The 21,412-nt window shown below is 40.2% G+C and overlaps 1 protein-coding gene across 4 annotated transcripts; it reads right to left on the reverse strand.

Annotated features, from left to right (window-relative positions):
* Window positions 1-171: 171 nt before the first annotated feature.
* Window positions 172-21,335, reverse strand: PCF11 (PCF11 cleavage and polyadenylation factor subunit). Of its 4 annotated transcripts, none has more exons than XM_085593056.1 (17): window positions 20,863-21,334; window positions 16,010-16,135; window positions 13,560-13,748; window positions 12,974-13,165; window positions 11,067-12,175; window positions 10,617-10,806; window positions 9,886-10,519; window positions 9,233-9,799; window positions 8,322-9,112; window positions 6,905-6,992; window positions 6,065-6,184; window positions 5,457-5,565; window positions 4,125-4,308; window positions 3,559-3,714; window positions 2,446-2,538; window positions 1,853-1,888; window positions 172-1,288 (listed from the first exon to the last, which is right to left on the reverse strand). In XM_085593056.1, exons 1-17 carry the CDS (start codon window positions 21,049-21,051, stop codon window positions 1,079-1,081), a joined length of 4,983 nt encoding a protein of 1,660 aa, XP_085449182.1. In that variant the 5' UTR covers window positions 21,052-21,334; the 3' UTR covers window positions 172-1,078. The 4 variants fall into 4 exon arrangements, with proteins under 4 accessions (XP_085449182.1, XP_077637448.2, XP_021400717.3 ...); XM_077781322.2 differs by having other exon boundaries at window positions 9,194-9,799; XM_021545042.3 differs by having other exon boundaries at window positions 8,322-9,799; window positions 20,863-21,335.
* Between the last annotated feature and the right edge of the window lie 77 nt (window positions 21,336-21,412).

Below are 21,412 nucleotides of genomic sequence, written 5' to 3' on the forward strand. Positions count from 1 at the left end.
GGACTGCGACGCTGCTGAGCTTTAGTGCTTCTGTCTTGCTCCCAGCAAGTTAAAAATACACATTGTAACTAGCAGAGTGAATAAAACATCAAATGCATACTGAAACACACAGCTTTATTTCAATTCACACAAACATAACAGCCACACAGATTGAAAGGAAGAGACTCACACTCAAATATATGCTTCATTTTATTTATAACATTTAAGAAATATTAACATCTCAGGATATCTGGTTTACCATCTAAGTCCAGTCATAAGCAACAAAAAAAAAAAAGTTAACCATGTTTCAAATGAGCATTCTTACATTCATTCCCCCCACCCCCCCCCCCCCCGTAACGTAAAGAAAATTCAGCTTTGTTAAATTTGTGTTTGACCATTGGAAAAAAAAAATCATTAAAAACGTCTTAACTACCAGGCATCCTGGTTTGTTAATTTTTTTTGTTGGCACTTGTGTTCACCACAATCAAGCACTCCAGTTGGTTTGTTAAATTTTTCCCTTCTACCCAGAACTTTCTGTAAGTTTTTCTGCGGATTCTTTTATTATTTTGTTGTTGTAATTGTTTTTTTAAACATCTGGATATGTAAGGTTGTTCAAATAACTTTAAAAAGACAAGGAATCTAGGCCTGTCTGAGAAGCTCCTTCCCTTGATAACCCACCTATGGGAAACTGAAGGAAGAGACTCGCTTTCATTTTTCTGAATCTTATTAAGCAAAAATTCATTTTAATTAATTTTAAACTGAAAAAAGTACAGAAACACTGTATTTATTTGATGGTGTGCATAAACATTACACTCCATACATAGCAAAAATATCTTTTATTTATAATTTACATTTCAACAAGTGAAAATTTTACATTTTTACATATACCATTAGATTTTCACGCATCTACAGAACTTTCACACAATGACACCTGAAACTGTGCAGGCAATAAGAAATTTCAAATACAAAAATGTATTTATTAACCAAACAGTAGCTGAGGCCCTGCCTCAATTGGACATTTTATTCGTATAAAAAGTATTCACCTTCCAGAATTAACACAGCAGCTCTCCTGTAAAAAAAAAATCATACCGCAGTTTATTTAAACAGACTCCTCAGGTTCTGTTTTTATTTCTGTAGATGCAGGTGTGGTCTCTTCTGCACAGGCAGGAGGAGTGTCATCAGGTTCTTCTTTGATTTTAGGTGAGTCACAGGACTCTTCTGTTTCTTGTTTAACAATGTCCAACATTATATTTAGTGGATTTTCTGAGGGAGTCTTGCTGGGAGACGGTGTGCAATCAAATGATGATGTCTGCGAAGTGAAAGTCAATGCAGCATTAGCACACTAAAATAACCATTTTTAGCCTCTTATTTTTTTTGCTTTTTTTCAAAATGCCAAATATGTTGATGGTCAGGTATTCAAAATCCAACCTTCTTCTCTTGTCACTTTTAAGAAAACACATTCATTTTTTTAATAGCATTATTTTTTTTTTCCAATTCCTTTGAAAAGTATCACCAAGCAGTGATGAAATGCTTAACACATTACCACGAGCTGGTGTAATTCTCAAAGCATTAAAAATGTCACACACACCAATACCCATTTACTCCATTGTTACAAATTCCTAAGATTACACATTACTCCACAATAAATCCATCAAACCTTTGCTTTATGGCACACAAGCTGCCATGGTACACCACAACCAGAAATGCACCTCAGCTAATTCTGTATTATAAACTTGCCATGCCCAAGGCCTCCATGTCTTAGGCAAGAGAAATGAGCAGCACATTCTGAACACATCTGTTCCCTGCAAAGTCAAGATATGAAGCAAACAAACTGAAAGCAAAATGCTTCCAAAAATATGAAAGAGTCACTTACATTCTGGTAATCTTCATAACAAGATGGATGGTAAATCTGAAAAAAAAATTGTTATATATTTAAATATGTAAAAATAAATTATAGCAGAATCACTGATAATGAACTGAACAGTGTCTAGTACACATTACCACAAAATTCATCTAGAGAAACTATGGTCTGAACAGGCTAAATATGGTGTCAACTACACCTGTGACAAGATTTTGTGATATTTAGGAAATGTTATCATACAGAAGGCTGGGAAGTGCTTGGAATTACAGAAACCTGGTGAGTGCTGAGAATCATCTGTTCACAGCTGCATGCAGGAGCAACTGAACCCATACCTACACCCTACACAGACATCCATTTTTCTTTGAGCACTGCAGTGTAAGGGAGAGCTAGTGAGCTCATACCAATGACACCAGGATTTCAGGCACTTCCAAAGGCAGAGATGTTTATGTATTTGGAAGCCAGAAAATCTATAATAGGAATCCTTCAAGAGAAAAAGAGCACTTGCAACGCCCTGCTGTTTTGTTTTTGTTGGTTTTTTTTTTTTTCTGTAATTCTTCAGGGGTTTTACTATAAATTAGCATCACGTGTAAATAAGATCAGATTACCTTTTCATCTACCCTGATAGCATTCTTCAGATGCCACTCTTCCTCTTCCTCATCCCAATACTGTTCAAATTGTTCTTGGCAAATTTCACAGCTCTGAAAATTTGTTGGAATAACAGAGATAAATCATATTATTGCAATTTGCTGAACACATGAAATTCAAGAATCTAGAAGGAGTCAAATAAGGTTCTTCTAAATTAAGTATATTAAGCCTAGAACATGATCTTTCCTCTACACTTTAAAAAATCACTTTAATAATTAGTAAACCTTAATTAAAAATTGAGTATGGTTTGCAGACAGAGAAAGGATCACCCTCTGGCCCTGAATAGTCTTTGTTACTTGAGAAAGGTAAGCTTTACCCCTTTAGCTAGTTAGTCTGCAAAGCATTTTGTAACAGTGTAATGCTGTCTTACTGTCATGTAAGACAATCCACCGCAGCGATTTAACTAGTTTTATTTATGGCAATATCTTAGTTCTTCCCCCTTAACCTGCAATTTCAAGCCAAACAAGGCAGAAGTCTTTTAGTACTTTTGTGAAAAGTTATCAACCCAGAGAACAAAGCACAAAAGGTGCTTTTTAGAATTTAAATAAAAGGCCTTTCTGGTTTCATAGCTAGTTTATTACAGACTTAGCACATAAAACTAAACTGTAATTCTAAAATTTGTATTTGATTATGGCACCAATTCATCTACCAAAATACAGCTCTACTGGTTAGAGATTCAAATTGTAGAATTTCTTTCTTCTAAGGCCTATCTGCTACCAAAAAAGAAATTTTTGTGTTTGAAAAGTACCAAAAAGCCAGTAAATCCTGTAGTTATCTGAATGACAAACGACCATCAAAGGACAAATTGCTTATGCTATTTTCTCTACATTAACACACTTTGCCTATTTCCATTCTGCTAAAACCACACAATGCCAATGGCTATGGATTTTTTTAAACTACAGGCTTCTACTACTCCTGACCCTGGGAAGCAGCCATTACATACACAAATACACAACCTATGCAGGGGCTACACAAAGGCTCAAGTACAATATTCCAGTTTATATTTACTAATAAGAATACAGTACAAGCCTTTAAAAGACTAGATTCTTGCTATTTAGCAAGCTGAAACTTACCTCCACTGCTCCAGCTGGTCCAGCTGGGACACTCTGAAACTCCTTCTCTTTCGCAGCTTCCTGTGTCTTCAACACAACCTCTTCATGAGCTTTTTCAAAGAACTGGCTTTTAGCACGCTCCTCTAGATCTGCTATTTCTTCAAATTCAATCCAGTCCTAAAGAAAGTGTTTATTCTCACTCAGACATCCCAAAGTATCATATTTAATAAATGTTACTTTGTTAAAACTGAAATATTTCCCACATGCAGCATAAGCACAGTGTACTCCTTCTCACAGTGCAACACTTCAAAAACCCTTCTCCCAGAAAAATCACTGTCTTTCAAATTCCATTCTCAGTGGAATGGAAACAGTGCAGTAAGCAGCTTTAAACTATTCATTGTTCATCGCACAATTGCCTTTTGTATTCTGACAGGCATTTGCGGAGTACTGAAGTATCTAAGACATCACTGTTTATCACAACCAACTCCTGTGATGATGCAAATTTCAGCTGTAATCCTACAGCACGTGCAGGAGTAAAACACAGAATCCAGCCTGTAACTTATCCACACAAATACTACATTACTTACTGTTAAACTGTAGTACCATCTCCTGTGTGTTATTTTTCTGCTAACATCTTTTTCTGTCCGGTTCTGGCGATAATGCCAATCTAAATGATCTGCATAAACATCTGTCTGTGAAGTAGTGAATCTCATTCCACAGGAGTAACACTGAATTCCAGTGTACAGTCGATTTATAACACTATCATAACGCCTACAAAAAAAGAGAAAAATCTTAGCACTTCTTTAAAAAGCAACACTAAGACATTTCTCAACAAATTGCTTCATTTGCCTACAGTAGTAGGGAAAAAGCACAGATCTGCTCCAAGTTAAAAGTATGCAGTATCACCACATTTCATCCTGATTATCATAGCACAACCAACATTCAAAAACCAATGGGCTCTTATTAACAGTTCATGAGAAACATGCTAGTGTTGTGTCTCATTCCTGCTAGCTTTTCTCACCTAATAATACACAAATAGCAATGCCTTCATTTGACCCAGCTTTACAAGGCACCACCAAAGCAGTAAAATTAAAATCATAGAATGGTTTGGGTTGGAATGGATCTTGGAAGACCATCTAGTTCCAAGCCCCCTGCCATGAGCAGGGACACCTTCCACCACTTGCTCAGGGCCCCATCCAATCTGGCCTTGAACACTTCCAAGGATAGGACATCCAGAGCTTCTGTGGGCAATCTATTCCAGTGTCTCGTCATCCTCTCAAGTAAATAATTTCTTCCTACTATGTAGTAAATTTCTTCATCTCTCTGAGGCCATTTGCCCTTTTCCTATCACTACATGGCATTGTGAAAAGCCCCTCTCCAGTTTTTCTCATACTCCCCTTTAGGTACTGGAAGGTTATAGTAAAGCCTCCCTGGAGCCCTTTCCTCTCCAGACTGAACCACCCCAAATCTCAGCCTATCTCCATAGCAGAGGTTCTCCAGCCCTTTTATGATCTTTATGGCCTCCTCTGGAGTCACTCCCAAAAGGTCCATGTCCTCTTTGTGTTAGGGCTCCAGAGCAACACTGCAGGTGGGGTCTCACCAGAGCAGAGGGGGAAAATCACCTCCCTTGACGTCCTTGTCACACAGCTTTTGATGCAGCCCAGGCCTGGGCTTCACTGCCTATCACAACCTTAGTGCTGAAGTAACAGCACGCATATTTGTGTAAAGCTAAGTTTTCCCATGTTAAATTTCCATCTTTTTTCTTTCTCAACTTCAACAAGGCTCACATCAAACAATGCAGGTTTCACCTCCTCGGAACCACAAAGTTAATATGTTAAAAGCTTTTAATTGTCTTGGGTGAACTATCTAGCTACTGCCACGTTGTTATTCCTACTGTAAGCTCACTCTACTATACGCACTGTCTAAGTTCTTCAACTATGAAGTTAGTGAGGTCTGGAACATTCTGATCTTCATTCTGATCATCATCTTCTTCTTCAGCAGTCGGCTGGGACGATGTTTCATTTGCTTCTAGAAACCATGAAGATATTATTTTATCAAAATTTCAGTACATCATCAGAAAGAAATTATGTGCTCCTAGTTGTTACTATCTGACTCTGGTCAAACACAAGTGTGTAAGAGCTAAATAAAGTTATCTTTGACACCATTTTAAAAAAGCATAAAAGAAAATAAGCCAGAATTTCAATTGAGGAAAACAATATTTCACCTGAGTGTTTGGCATTAAAATTCAGTCTTCACAGATAAAAAAATATTTCACAAGATGAAAAGACCCTGATGATATTCAAGAACAAGTTACAAAAGCACCAAAGGGAAAACTGACTGCTCTGATAGCTGAAATGTAAATTAAACAAGATACTACGAATTTACCCAATCACATGCACTAAATTCCTTCCAAAAATAGAGTTCAGTTTAAAAAAACCTATACAGGAATTCACAGTAGTTTGTATACTCAGATTTACACTTGAGCTGTGGATAGACTTGATAGTTAGAACATAATAAATATACATACGTGCTGAAGTGGAATCAGTTTTAGACAATTTGAGGATCCCTGTTTTCAGCAGTTTAGCAAACAATTCATTAACATCAACCTGTCCAAGGTGGTTATCAGGATATGAATGGGAAAGGGCTCCTGGGGAAGAACATGGACATTTAAGGTGGCAAAAGGTTAGAATCAGAAATTGACTTCACTTTTATCTGTGTATTTCACAACACAATTTTCCTGTTGCTTCCCATTTCTTTAATTTTTTGTTACAAATTATTTACCAAATCTCTGCTTTATCTAGTGTTTAGCTAATTTTTTCCCTTGAAACAGGGAATCTTGTAAGATTTTCCCTTCCTTCATAATGTATTCTGAAGTGCTATCTAAGCTGGCTGCCTGTACACAGATCTCTACTGGATGACAGTTCTTAAAATACATAGATATTTAGATATTTCCCCACACTCAATCTACTTCATCACCCAGTTTAACTTTTTATGATGTTACTGAAGTTTTTCACTACTAACCACTCATACACTGGAAATATATGCACACCCCAGCATAGCAAGCTAGACCTACAGACTGATGCCTTCCACAAAAACAGATCAAGACTATTTCTTTTTGTTTTTTCAGCTCAACTTTATACCCAAACCACATGGTTAATGAAAACTAACAACAGCCTCCAGTGTTTGAGAAAAGCTCCTTAAGAGATGAAGGTGCTACTGACACCATATTTACACAGCCACTTCACTGACTACGCTTCCCTTGATCCACACAGACCCAGGAAATCGGGACATTTAAAAAAGGTCATTTTTGAGGCTACCACCAAACAAACAATCCAAAAGAAATAGAAGGAATTCTGTTGTTACACACCTGCAGGGTTCTGGACAAAACTTCCAGGATTTGGCAAATACTGCTGACCTTGGCCATAAGGTCCTGGTTGAGCAGACATGAGAGAAACCTGTGAAAGTAAACACTTATGTATACTTTGTATAATAATGTGATTATAAACTTAGTTTTCACATTATTTTATTGTTAACTTCTAGATGTTTCTCAATCATTTCACATATATTGAACTCCTTCCAGGAATTAACCATGTCAGTTTGGGATTGAAAAGGACCACAAATAACTATATGATCTTTGCCCATTTTCGTTTTCCACTAGGAAAACTCAGACCACATCCTCATTTTGCCTAATATTAAAAAACAAACAAACAAACGAAGCCCTACCACAACACCTTTCCTTCTACTTAACAATCACATTTTCCAAACACAGTACTTCCTTTTATATTGCTCATGTTCACCAAAACAGAGCTCCTCAAGGAATTCAAAAATGTCTATTAATAAATGCCACAATTCACATCTTGAAAGCAAGACTTTTCAGCGTATCAGCTACAGTAAGCTGTAGGTAGAAAAACAAGTCTTTATAACACTTTTGTAATAAAAAGGTTTGGAATTTTTTCCCTAACTGGCTGCTTTCTAGATTTACACACTGTTTAAGATTTTATCCTATTTGAGGTCTGCAGGATGCATTACCTGCTTTTGTACAATCAGTTCACTCTTCACATTCACTTTTTATCCCCTAAAATTAAAAATGCTTTTTAAAATCTCTAATCTAATGCAAAAAATTACATCAGTTTCACCACTGTAAAGTATCATTTACTCCTTTTGAAGAGAGCATTTCCAAGAGACAACAGCAAAGACAACTGAACTGACAAAGCAAGATAATGCCAACAGAATTTTAAAAGACAACAATGCAGTTGAGCAAGAAAGTGCAACAATGGCCCTATCTTCCCCAATTTCCCCAAGTTATGGGTAACTCTTAACTTGAAACCAGTACTAACAGCTGCAAAGAGAATTATTATTTTGGTCCAAAACTTAACTTTGGGTCCTAACTTCCCACTTATTAGAAAAATTAAACATGTATCATGTAATCACTTACATTATCTTTCATGCTTTATATAGAATACACTTTTGTTGAAATTTAATAATAATACCAAAAGCTTACAATAATCTGGTTTTGTTCTAATGTTGAAAATAATGATTTCAGACATATTCTGAACTACGAAGTGATTGCAATGATCCAGTATTTTGTCTAATACTTTAAAAGGACTCTTGAAACACAGCAATGCATGTCCTTCTTAAACTATCTAGTGACTTTTTTAGTTTGAAAGTGACTCTCAGCCTGCCAACTCTTCAGAAAAATATTCCATTTTTACAAGAAGAAATCCTACAAATTCTCTAACAAAAACACTTCTACAAGCAAAGTATTTGATGCAATCAGCTCTTACCTGATTACTTCCCATTGGCATATTATTGAAATTTCCATACTGAGGACCCTGGAGACCTTTTTCTTCAAAGTAATGTCCAGCTGCTCTCAGTGGGAAGTTCTGTGCTCCTGGGCCAGCTGGCCCACTGAAATTTGGTCCGGGTGAACCATCAAATATATCAGGTCTCTGGAACTGCATTCCGTGAGCTGGTCCATTGTAGCCCTGGCCAGGATGTTCAACAAACGGGCCACCTTGTCCATATGGTGACATTTCTAGTCTTGAGGCAGGATGGTTAGCTACATTTTCAAAACGTGCACCCTGAAGGCCAAGGGGCAAGTCAAACCTAGAGGCTGGCTGGTGAGGTCCATCAAATCTTTGAGGTATGGCTGTTTCAAATCTTGCTTGTGCCTGTTGGCCAGGTGCCAACCTTGGACCAGGCTGTCCATGAATTCCATCAAATCTTTGCAGGAGAGACAGCTGTCCAGGCTGACCATCAAATCCAGCTCCATGACAGCCATCAAATCTTGGACCAGCCCGACCAAGAGGACCATCAAATCTAAGTCCACCAGCTCCCTGGTGTACTGGTCCGTCAATCAACCTGGGGCCTAGACCCGGCTGACCACGTGGTCCATCCAGTCTCAGCCCACCACCCGATGGTCCATGCGGCCCCTCAAACCTGAGCCCACCACCTGATGGCCCATGTGGCCCCATGGGCTGACCATGTGGCCCCTCAAATCTGAGGCCACCTCCAAGTTGTCCATGGGGCCCCAATGGCTGTAAATGTGGCCCCTCAAACCTGAGGCTACCTCCTGGTTGACCATGAGGCCCCAAGGGCTGACCATGGGGTCCCTCAAACCTGAGACCACCCCCTGGTTGACCCCGAGGCCCCATAGGTTGACCATGAGGTCCCTCAAACCTGAGACCACCTGAAGGCTGACCATGAGGACCCTCAAACCTGAGACCAACTCCAGGACCTTCAAATCTAGCACCACCTACAGGCTGCCCTGTAGGTCCCTCAAACCTCAAAGGCCCAAGAGGTCCCTCAAACCGCAGCGGACCTCCTCCACCAACCTGGCCTGGGGGTCCTTCAAATCTCAGGGACCCTGCTAGCTGCCCTGGTGGCCCATCAAACCTTAGGGCTCCAGCTCCCCCTGCTCCTGCCAGTGGTCCATCAAACTGAGATGCACCTGTCCCCACCAAAGGCCCCTCAAATCTCATAGCAGCCTGTCCAGCTGGCCCATCAATTCTGGAACTTGAACCAGCAGTAGGACCATCAACAAAAGGACTGCCTTGTCCATCTACCCCAACCCTTGCAGCAGTCGGTCTAGGTGAGCCATCAAACAGAGGTCTGTCTTCCATCAGTGCACTTATCCTCTGCTTTGCTTCAATACCGCCAAACCTTGATCCTGGACTTTCTGGAAATGGTGCTTTCTCTGGATCGTCATACCTAGCTCTTTTGAAACGTTCAGTGAATGGTGACCTTGGCTCCTCTCGAACACCTAAAAAAACCAGAACAAATCACATAACCACTCACTAATACATTGTCAATTACTTAACAAATATAAAATAAAGTAAAATCACATACCAGCTTGCCCAAGAAGCTGTCTTTCTTCACGATTATCAAACCTACAGAGTGCATCTCCATCTGTTTTCTGGAACTCAGCTGTACTTTTCCCTTGTTGTCTGAGAGCATCTCTAAATTCATCTGATTCTCCCCAGCTGTCATAAGGATCAGAACCTCTCGCTCCTTTAGTAGCACGCTGGTCTTCAAGTCTTCGTCGACTCTCAAGCGGTGACACATTTTCAGCAAAAGGTCTTGTAGTGCCACTTACAGGAGAGTGTCTCCTTGATCTTTCTGCAAATGGTTCTTTTCTATCAAACGGTACCCCCCGCTTGGCTTTTGCCTGGTCACATTCTATTCCAGAAAGCAATGCATCAGGTATATGATAATCCAAAATATCATCAGGATCCAACAGATCAAGCCTTGACAATGAATGCTGAACTTGTGTCCTTTTTAGTTTGGCTTTATGTTCATAATACGTTAATTCTGCATCCGATAGAAGAGGTTTCTTTTTCAAACCACATTTTTCCTCTGTAGGACTATCCCAGACGTTACATCTGTGCTTTCCTTCCTGATACTGGAACAGCTGTCGGATCTGATGAGCTACCATGAGAAACTCATCTTGTGTTATTTCTCCAGATGTTAAGCGATCATTAGCCTGTAATATAAAGTTAAAATTTAGACTTCCAAAGAGATAAAAAAAACCCCCACACCTACCTGGGACATTTCTATGAAGACAGATTTATTAGTATTACCTTCTTAAGTAATTCCCTTTTACTTGCAGATGTCAATTCTTTGGGAATCTGTAAATTGGCATCCACACTTAACCGGTGCTGCTGCTTTGGTGCTCGGGGTGATAGAATTCCTTTACCCGCAGGCCAGTTTTCCCGATGTCTTTGGTGAGGGGATTTAACAAGTGCTTGGTGTTCATCATTCTGCTGTGAGCTGCAAACAAGAATATATGAAAAATAGAGATTATTTTGATATTCAGGATGTAATGGCTCCTATTAGAACTGATCATGGCAAAATATTGCTATCACCTTAGAATCTAAGTATGCATTACCTCTGTATTTCACTAGTAGAAATAAGTTAAACCTATCAATTTTAACAATCTGAACACTGCCTCTCAAAGTCAACTATACTGAAGTCAACAGGAGAATTTCCACTGACTTCACACAGAACTTGTTTAAATGATAGTAACTTACTTTTTACTTTCTTCCCAACCAGATTTCCACCTCTTGCCTGATTTGGATCCCTGCCAGTTTTCTGCATTCTCCTTTGGATCTGGAGAAGCTTTTGCAGAATGCTGGGTGGTCGTCTCTTGGGGTCTTTCTTCTTGGGCTTTTTTCAATCTCCTTGGATCACGCACCTCTTGTTTAACATTTCTCTTATTAGAATTTCTTTCCTCTCTTGCTGCTTGTGTGCCTTCTTCAACATGAGACTGCTTAGGGCCTATCTGACGTATCTTTCCAATTTTAGGAGTTGATGAAGTAGGCGATAAACTCCGAAGTCTTCTTTTAGGTGATCTCCTCTCCCGTCTTTTTGGAGAATGTGTAGATGGTGATCTTGCCTTAGGAGAGCGTGACCGTGACCGCTTTCTACTGCTTGATCTTCCTTGTTTTCCACTCTGTTTTTCTGACTCCTCTGTAGTCACGTCTTGTTTCTGAACAGCACCGTTAATCACTTTATTTCTGCTCCCCACCGGTCTATGTTCACATGTCTTATGATCCTCTTTCTCCTTCTTTTCTGTACTTCTCCTCTTTTCTTTGACCTCTTCTTCCTTCCCCTCTGACTTATCTTGAAGATGTCTTTTCAGTCTTGGATCCCGCTTACTGATGTCAGAAACCTTAGTGGTTTCACATTCTTGGCTTTTACTGTCTTTAGTATCCGGTAGCTTATTTTTTAAAGGGGATGGCGATTTAGATTTTGCTTTGGACTGTTCAAGTTCTTTCTTCTGTGTTTTTTCACTTGCTTTTGATTTTTCTGACTTTGTTGAGTTCTGTTTTTCAGCCTGTGCTGTTTTGTTTCCCTTGGTCTCAGACTGACCGGTCACACTCGGTGAAAATTCTTTCCTGTGAGACTGATCTTTAGTATGAGAAGAATGTTGACCCATCCTATTAAGCCGAGGATCCCTGTTCACTATTTTGATATCATGAAGTGGAGGACTTGGGGATGGTTTGTTTTTTTCAGATTGCACAGCAGTTTGATGAGGTGGTTTAACTGTCATATGAGGTGTGGGAGACATGTGTTGCTTGGAAGGTGCTGGAACTGAAGCTATACTAGATGATCCCTGCTGAACACTGAGAGAGACAGCCTGATATTGGAAAATAAAAAAATCCAGCATTAATTTCTTTGCCACAACTCCTACCCAGAGGTGCTAATATTCTGTCTCAAAACCAAAACTGTAATAGCCATGTCTTGAAAGTTATGAGCTTCAGCCATTTAACAGAAATTGACCCACTAACTGCTAATTATAAGCACTAAAATAATGCAGTACCATTACAAATCAAATTCAAATACAGTGCAAGATCAATATATAAAGAAAATACTGCAAAATATGCAAATTTGGCATACATTCCAATTACAGTGCCAGCTTTCCTATATATTCCACATGCTCTAGGCAACTCCACTGTCAAGTATACTATTTTCACACTTCAGTTCAAAGATGCTTTATTTTGTATTGTCAATGGCCAACACAGCAAGACTTCCAACTACTGCTGACCAAGGAACTGATTTTCCTTACAAACAATCAGGCTCCCTTGTTCCTTAGGAACAAACATACTAGAAACAGCCCAGCTCACTGGGCTGATGAAAATGAAGATCACAGTAAGGTATCTTTCTGAAGAGAGATTAAAACCAACCTCAAGAATTTAACTGGGTTTTTTTTTGTTTTGTTTTTTTTTTTTTTACATTTAAGTGTAATACTTAAGTTTTAAAAATAATAAAAACTGTTCAGGAACCCCAGATCACCTTGCACAGCTCTAGTAGTCCTAAAATAGCTACATTTGCCTAACATGAGAGAAAACCAATGTACTGTACTTACCAGTACAGTCAAGTACTCTCCAAAAGAGAGATCCCCAACTATGAAAGTTTTATCAACTATCCTACTCACCAACTGTGCTTTAGTCTGTTCCAGCTCCAGCTCTAGTTTTTTTTGCTGAAGTTCTAACAACTGTTTTTGCTTTGCAAGCAATTGCTGCCTTATCAGCTGCTCCTGTGTCAAATTCTTTTGTATTTCAGGAACAGCTGGAGGAGTAGAGGCACCAGAAGTGACAGCAGAGGTAGGTGCATTAGATTCCTCTGGCTAAAAAACAAAATAAAGGGAAGTTACATTTAAAATCTTAATGAAATCAACTAAATCCATCTCCTTTCAGTATTATCATGATTCAGGACTGGGACTTAGTTCATACAGCAGTTATAAACTGCTTTTTTTTTTTTTTTTTTGCCCCACTATGATTTGCCTACTTTGACAGGTATAGGGAATTTAATATCAATTCTTCCATGTTGTAAAACCTAGAATTCAATTAGTAAATTTAAAAACCAGACCCTTCAAATATTCTGAATTTGTAAATTTCTCTTACCTGTTTACAAAGGTCAAATAATTCATTCTTAATATTCTAAATTGTCAAAAAGCAGCACACAAACAATGAAAACTACACGTATTACCATCTGTTCTTCCAGAAGGCAGAAAAACTTACCGATTTATTTAAAAACTTAGGATTCACATGGATGCTAGAAGTATTCACATTTGGGGGCAGAGGTTTAATTGGCCAGGCAGGATCTAATGAGTTGACTCTGACATCAAGTGCATATAGTTTCTTCAAAGGAAAAATATCATCCCATGTGGAGCGTAATTTAAATAAACTTTTCCTAGTATTTTCATCCACCTAAAACAATAAAACAATTCTATGGCTTGTTAAGTTAATATAGAACAATTTCTTAAACTTTTCTGTAGAACTTAAGATTTCATTCATTTCCTACTTCTATCTTGCCATTGCAACATACTAAACTTGCTACATAAAATGTATAAGCAGTGCAGACGACACATCTGTATCAATGAGATCAGTAACAGAACCTCAAATGTGCAATTGTTGTTTCAAGGCCATTTGACGATTTTATTGTGCATTACCATGCTCTGAGAATTTTCTTTCAACTTTTCCATTAGCAAAATTCTCATTTACTGGCCCAACTTCTGTGGAAAAAAATACAGTAACAAAAGTATTGAAAGGCAACCGCCTCTGAGACAATACATCATTCAAGTGTTTGTGCCAGAGTATAACAATGACAAACAAATCACAAAAAAAACAAACTGAATGAAAAAAAAGGTGTTTTGCTCAGCTGTTTAGTCACTGAAGGGTTTTTTCCAACAAATGCAATAAAACAAGTATTAGCTAAAATGAAGTCAATTACTACTTCAGTTCAGCTGCAGAATTAGACCCATCTATGTATGAGTCACAGATCAAATGTACTTGTAAGACCAGAGGCCCATTTTATCTCTTTACAAACAACTGGATTATCCCATGGCAGCTAAATTAGAAATTTATAATAAAGTAAAATTTGGTTCATCTCATAACTTAAATGGTTCAATTAAACAATAAAAAAAAAATTAAAGGACAAAATACATGTAGCTGTCAAATTTCAAAATCCCAATTCAATCATTAAGCATTGCCCATGTAGATTATTTTTGCTGCCATTTTCAGATGTTACATCTAGACATTGAATGTTCTGGAAAGTTTGGAGGTTCTTTTTGGATAAGAGCAGGAACTTCAATAAAAGTAATTCATACTTAAGAACTGGGGAATGATGCCTCTATACAATTTTCTGTAAGAGGCTTCACTGAAGTTCACTGCAAAAATGTGCAGAAATGACTAAGCAAACAGTTCTGACTTCAAGTGTTTAAAGATACCTTAGTGACCATTTACTGATAAAACCCAAATCTGTAACAATGCCTGTGCTGGAATTCTACTCACATTTTTTATATGACCAACTAAGCAATTATAAATGACTGCCACTTTACACATCTAATTAGTACACATAACTAGTTCTAGTTAGCTTACTAGAAAGTTAACATATAAAACTCTGAAGGTGAGCTATTATCCAGAGCTTCATTCAGGTGCAACTTTAACTGCAACTCGGTAGAAGAGCATTCACAAACTAACACCAAAAAAAACAGTAAATCTATCTCTATCTGCTCTACACATAGGAGTTTAAGTCTTCTACAGTCATGATCACAATCTATTCCTTACTTCATCACACACTTTACATCTGAAAACCATATACAAAGTGTACTGGGATTTCAGATCCTCACTGATATGCAATGATAAATATGCAAAAGCCTCATTCATCTCATTCTTATGGAACACCACTTTCTTCTAACATACAGGAAACCACAGAAGTTAACCCTTCTTTTCTGATCCAACTTAAACCCATTCAAGTCCGGCCTTTCAAAACCTTTGATATGCTTTTCTCACTGAGGAGTATGCACAATTACTTCACTGAGCTTCAAGATTAAGAGCCAGAAATAAAATATATGGCAGCAACTTTCAATGTTGAATTAAATCAAAACTTATTTATAATAAAATCACACATTTTAAGGTCCTTCTCTCACAGAGTCGCATTTTTTTCAGCTGACAGACCACCAAGAGATAACCAAGTGTCAGTGCTACTCCCTCTTGAGTTTAAGCACTCATTCTGCACAATGGGAATTATATAAATGAAACAAATCTAACTACAGGAGAGTGAGGCTTTGAGAAATCCATAAGAAACCAATTCTAAGTCTATTCTTGGCAAAAGAACTATTAACTATCTTAAAAATAAACCAATGATTCGTAATTAATTGGTCTATACATTACAAAAAGTCCATGCAGCTAAGCCATCAAAAATCAAAATCCTGTTAGTAAAATCTTGCCTGGACAGGAAAGCTACTGATGTTTACACACCAAATTAATTAATACTTTGCATCTTTCAGCTACCTTACATGCTTGATAGCAAAAGGAATAATATTTCAGAATATAGATACTGAGATTTATAATAACCAATCAATCTGTATAGTTCACCACACAAGAAAACCCAAACCTGTAATCACGTACTTATTTTACCAGGAACAAATTTTGCTTAGAATACAGTACTTTTCTGAAAGTGTATATACCTTTTCAAATACACAAATAAATGTTGCAACTAGGTTTTTAGTAAATGCTGTGAGATACTCTCTTCCCACATTCTTGACAATGGAATCCATTAGGTACATAACGGGTAGCTTCTCTGATGCAGGAGCCTGGAGTAATAAGAAGAAACTGAGAAGTTTAGTACAACAAAAACATACTTTAACCTTTTCAAATAAAGGGATTACCAATCCCAGAAATACAGACCTCTCTTTGGTTGCCATTATAAATACCAAGGGATATGGTTTGGGATTTTTTTAAATACAAAAACTTAATCTGAAAAATGGCACTCAGTTCAAAGTATAATGCAGTGGGTCTATCACAAAAAAAAAAAAAAAAAAAAAAAAAACAAAAAACACAAAACCCAAACAAAAACCACCTTAGGTTAATTTGCTTGTGTATCAAAGCTTTGGAAAAAGGGAGGGAAAAAAAAAAAGAGGAAAAAAGAAGCCCACGAACCAGTATTGCCACTAGTGTACCAAGTGTAACCTTTTCCTTGAGAAGCAACTTAGAAGGATACCATTGTCAGCACTTCAAGGAACTTCTAAAAATCGTTTATAATTCAAACCTCCCGGATGGATTTTTCTGCATTTCACAGAATGCAAATTAGACTTCTGGCAAATAGCCCAAGTCAGTGAACTTCTGTAGCTGTAAATTATATGTTGATTATCACCGGTTTTTTTGTCAATTACACGTAGAAAAGGTTGCAATTATTCCACTGTAATCCAACTGGATATAGCAGAGAGTCCCATTCTCTCTTGGCACTTGCAGATGGTGACAGTTCTGATTTCCAGAGTGCATGTAAAAACAGAGTTCAAAATCCAGTCAAAACTCAATCATCTCGCGGACTGGATAAACGCACAGACAAGCTCAGGAACTGCAACCACCATTTTCATAGAAGGTTGTCTTCAAACTCTGGCCACAGCTTTGCTACAGGAGGCTCAGGGGTTTTTTGTTTGGTTTTGGTTGGGGTTTTTTAAATCCTTTTTCAAAACTCATACTAAGTTTGTGCAATAGAAGTGTGGTGACCTTGGACCACTACACCAACTTCCAATTAACAGAAAGCAGTACTGGACCAATAAAAGTGAGTTTAATGCCTGCCAGTGGCTTTCACAAAGCAGAAGGCACAGCAAAGTTCCAAAAAACACCAGGAAGTACACAGAGTTGTTGAAGAGGACATGAAAAACAACACATGCAGGGTATGTTGACCATGAACCCCTTGGAAGAGCATCCACTTGTAATACTTTAAGTTCCATTCACCAGCTGGTAAGCTCAGGATAAAAGCAGAACAACTTCACTAACTGTTCATTTTAAAGAGCATAGGCTATTCGATTAAACAACCTTACTTGGCAGGCCCATTATCCAGACAAGTGTTGAAGGGCTACTGCTTCGACCATTTTAAATTCAACTCCTTCCCCTTTAAGGTGGTTCACAGAAGGGCACCCACTCAACAGTATTTTAGCATGGGTAACGGGGCTTCCTCACCCTTAGAAGTGTTACTAATTTGCCATGACCTGAAACTTATTATTGAAGAGGGCAGAACTCCTTGTTAGTTGGGATGGGAGGGTAGAGGAGGGTGTCACTGCCTTCGAACGTATTGCAAAAGTAGAAACGGGCAGGTGATGCATTTTGTACATAAAAAGACAAAAATCCAGCTACCATAGCTAAAACTAATTGCAGCACATTAGAAGTCAATTTGACACTGTGATGTAATACTGAACTGTAAACAACCTAAGGTGCAAGTGTTAGAAAAAAGCATCATTTAAGTCTCAGATACAGAAGACTGTGGATCTGCAGCTATTTAAAATGAATGAGGAATACTGGCTTCTTCTTTGAAGCAGTCTGCACAATGGCACATTAAAAACACTCCAGTTCTGAGTGCCTTCCTTTTGAACAAAATGACAGTGCACCATTTCTGACTTTTAGTCAGCTGTGTTAGACACACAAAGAGCTGTCCCAGAAGTGCCTATGCCAAAGAGCTACTCCCCAAGTTGAATTCCTCCATTTCACCAATGCAGGAAAGTAGCTCACTACACTCAGCTAAGCTAGAAGTTTGAGCTGGAGAACCATTAGTAGCAAAAGCACTGAAAAAAAGTTTAACTGTCCCTTTCATCATGCATCAGACTGTTAACAGCAATCACACACAGAAACACCATGATCTAAGTAAGGAAGCCAACTTCCAACTATGGAGCACAATTAGCAGCTCAGCAGCGTACCCTGCTTCAAACATAAGCTATTCAGGTGTCACATTTTAAGAAACGTGACTTAAATATGGTCGGAATATTTAAGTCTTCTCTTCTGGAAGTGTTTATTATGTCAAGGCATCTAGCACGTATTTCAACAACCACAAAAGGGAATCCCACATCGGAACACATTTTGTTTTCAGGAGGTCTCTGCAACACCCCCAAGCAAGAAAGATGCCCCACGACACTAATCAAAAGGTAGGGAGGTGCCGCATAATCACCGGAACGCAGAAGAACACTAACTCTGAGCTCATCAGCATGATATTAAAGACTTCTTTACAAAACTCCCACTCTTCCTTCAAATAACGTAGGAAAGCTATTGTTGGAAATGTGTGGCTTTTTTTTATTAGTTTCCTAAAAGGTTTCAAGTTTAAAATAATAGCTGGCAATTCAACCCCAAGTCACAAACTTGTGAAAAAATTTGTTAAAAAAAAAAAAAGCAACTTTGTGTACAAAATGGGTCTTGAAAACAAATTCTGCACTATACAATGGTAAATAAAAAGACAAATACATATTTCACACTTTTTATTTACAAACTTTAAAATACCAGTCACACATTTCAGAACCATTTATTAAATTGTAAAGCAGACCACTCAAGTTTTACACTAAACAAATGTCTCCAGGCAACACTTTTTAAAAGTGGCTTAGTAAAGGAGATCACTTTCCCAGAAACAACTAAAAACTTGCCTTGAATAAACTACAGTCATAAACAGTAACTAGGCAGAACTAACCATTGATACAGGTTTTAAGACATCTTTTAAAAAAAACCCACACTTCAGGGCAGGTTCTAAATCACCCAGAAATGAAAAAAAAAAAAAACGACAGCATTGTTATTCATCACAAATCATTTTATACACATCCACTGCCCTTTAGGAGATATAATGGTGAGAGCTACTAGATTATGAGGTCACCTCCCCAAGGAATGGCAAAACTCAGCCACTGGCAGCATTTAAAACTAGACTGGAAGAAGTCTGTGGCACACTAAAAAGATATCCTGCATTGATAGAAAGATAGATAAAGTCTCTTAAAAGATGTTTCCTACCCCCATGATTAGATAGTACAATTCTCACCATTATAAACCACGATTAAAGCCAAAGAAAAAAAAGCCTTTTAACACCTGAGATCAGAGGGAGCAAGGGAAACAACGGGGGAGGGGTGGCTGGCACGAATACGGGGTTGGGGGGGGGGAATTGAAAGAACCCTTTTCTTCTAAAATACTCGCTAAAAAGGTGCTGCAAACCCCCATGCATGTACAGTGGCTGACTGATGTCAGCAACTGCCTGGGCTGGGCTCAGAGGGAGCCTCCTCTTTCCCTTTTTATATCATGTGCCTTTCAGACGCCATGTTAGGATCCTACAGGCTGCTGCAGTTTCTACAGTCAGGGAGAATTTCTTCCACCACATCTTCGACTAATAAACTTCTCTAGCCAAAATAAATTAATTACGCACACAAAACTAGTGCTACTCGGGGCACAGATCACCTGAAATCCAAACAGATTATCCCAAGCCCACAGAATTTTCCCTAGCGAGGCAGAGCAAAACAACCCCCCACCACCACCACCACACACACTTCTCTAACCGAAAGAGATGATCACCTTTCACCCACAAACTTTTCTACGATATAAGGGAGCCTCCACCCCTCAATCTCTCACAGGGACCTCACTGGGGAAATAGCTTTAACTTATACTTAACTGATATATATACTTAGCTATACTTAGCTCTTCAGTGGCGAGCAATTTACGTTCTAGAAACTTCACCATATTTTCCTTTTAGACCACCCCCCAAGAAAAACCCAACTCTCCACGAGATCTCCCCACTCGGATCCTCTCTAAAGATTGCAATATCCACTTACTATAGAAATGGCCTAAATGCAAGGGTTTAGTCACCAGATTCGGACACCGAATGCTGGCTGGTGTCGGGGGAAAGCCCCGCTCCAAGGGCGAGGAAGTGCAGCTGCCCAGTCACTGCCGGGCCGCCATGTTGTGCCTGCTATTTACGCGGGGCTCCCGGCGCGAGCCACGCTGCCCTCCTCCCTCAGCTCTTCCTGGGGCCAGTCCCAAACCCTTCCCTACTCCCAACAGGGTGGTGTGGGGGCTGCTCCCCTCCCTCGAGTCCCCTGCTCCCTGTGCGATGGGGGAATAGAAGCAGCAGCAGCACCCTTAAGCTCCGCGATGGAAGAAGGAGGAGCCCCCGCCCGCCGCCTCGCCCCGCTGCTCCCTGATCCCAGCTGAGACACGCTTCCCTCCTCCGCCTGTTTGCCCCACGGCGACCCCCCATCTCCTACACCCCCGTTCCCCCCCAACTCCGTCCAAATCCTGCTGGCTCTATTCGCCCCCTCACTATCAGCACCCCCCGCCCCAGCACTACTTCCTGGGCACCCCCGCAGCCCCAGCCCGGCCGTGCCCAGCCCGCCCGAGCCTCTCCCCGTCTCTCTCGCCCCATTTCCCGACCCTCGGGCCCTCTCGTCCCCCTGAACCGCCTCCGCCGCTCGGCTCCCCCCGCGCCTGTCCTGCGGGCCCCCGGGCCGCCCTACCCCGCTGCCCCGGCCGGTCCCCCCAGCAGTATAGGTAGGAGTAGTAGTCGGTGGAATATAAAAACCTTGGCGATTTGCGCCTCGATCAGGGAGACGATGTCCTTGGCGAAGGGCACGTTCTCCTCGGCCAGGATGGTCAGCATGTTGATGTGCGGCTTGCTGTTGAACGTCAGGTCCTCCAGCGACGACTGGTAGTCGCGGCACGCGTCCTCCCGGGCCTCGCTGCTGCCAGCGCTGCTCTCCGGGGCCGACATGCTGCTCCGACCAGGACCCGACCCACCGACCGACAGCCCCCTCCCCGCGATCCCCTGCCGCCGCCGCCGAGCGAAGCCGATGCCGCCCCCCCGCCGCTGCCGCTGGGCTCCTCTACCGCATCCTCCACGCTGAGGCTCCCGCTGGCTGCGCTGCCGGTGCCGCCGCTCCTGGGGCCGCCGCCGGCTCAGTCTCCGCGCTCACAAAATGGCGGCGGCGGGCACGGCTCGCGAACCGCTTCCCGCAGCCGTTGCGTCATGTGAAATTGTGCTCAGGAGAGGGGCCGGTGCCTTGGAGAGGCCCTTTTGTCCGCCGGACGCGCCCTGATTGGCTGGTGCCCCGCCCGCGCGGCTCACCATTGGC

The sequence above is a fragment of the Lonchura striata genome, chromosome 1, assembly GCF_050655825.1.
Source record: "Lonchura striata isolate lonStrDom1 chromosome 1, ASM5065582v1, whole genome shotgun sequence".
Taxonomy (NCBI): domain Eukaryota; kingdom Metazoa; phylum Chordata; class Aves; order Passeriformes; family Estrildidae; genus Lonchura; species Lonchura striata.

Coding starts and splice junctions, on each gene's coding strand:
- PCF11 (XM_021545042.3), bottom strand. CDS start 21,051: ATGTCGGCCCCGGAGAGCAGCGCTGGCAGCAGCGAGGCCCGGGAGGAC. Junction 13,166..13,559: donor CTAAGTTTTTAAATAAATCG/GTAAGTTTTTCT, acceptor TTTGTTTTTTAG/CCAGAGGAATCTAATGCACC. Junction 6,993..8,321: donor TGCCAATGGGAAGTAATCAG/GTAAGAGCTGAT, acceptor TTACTTTCACAG/GTTTCTCTCATGTCTGCTCA.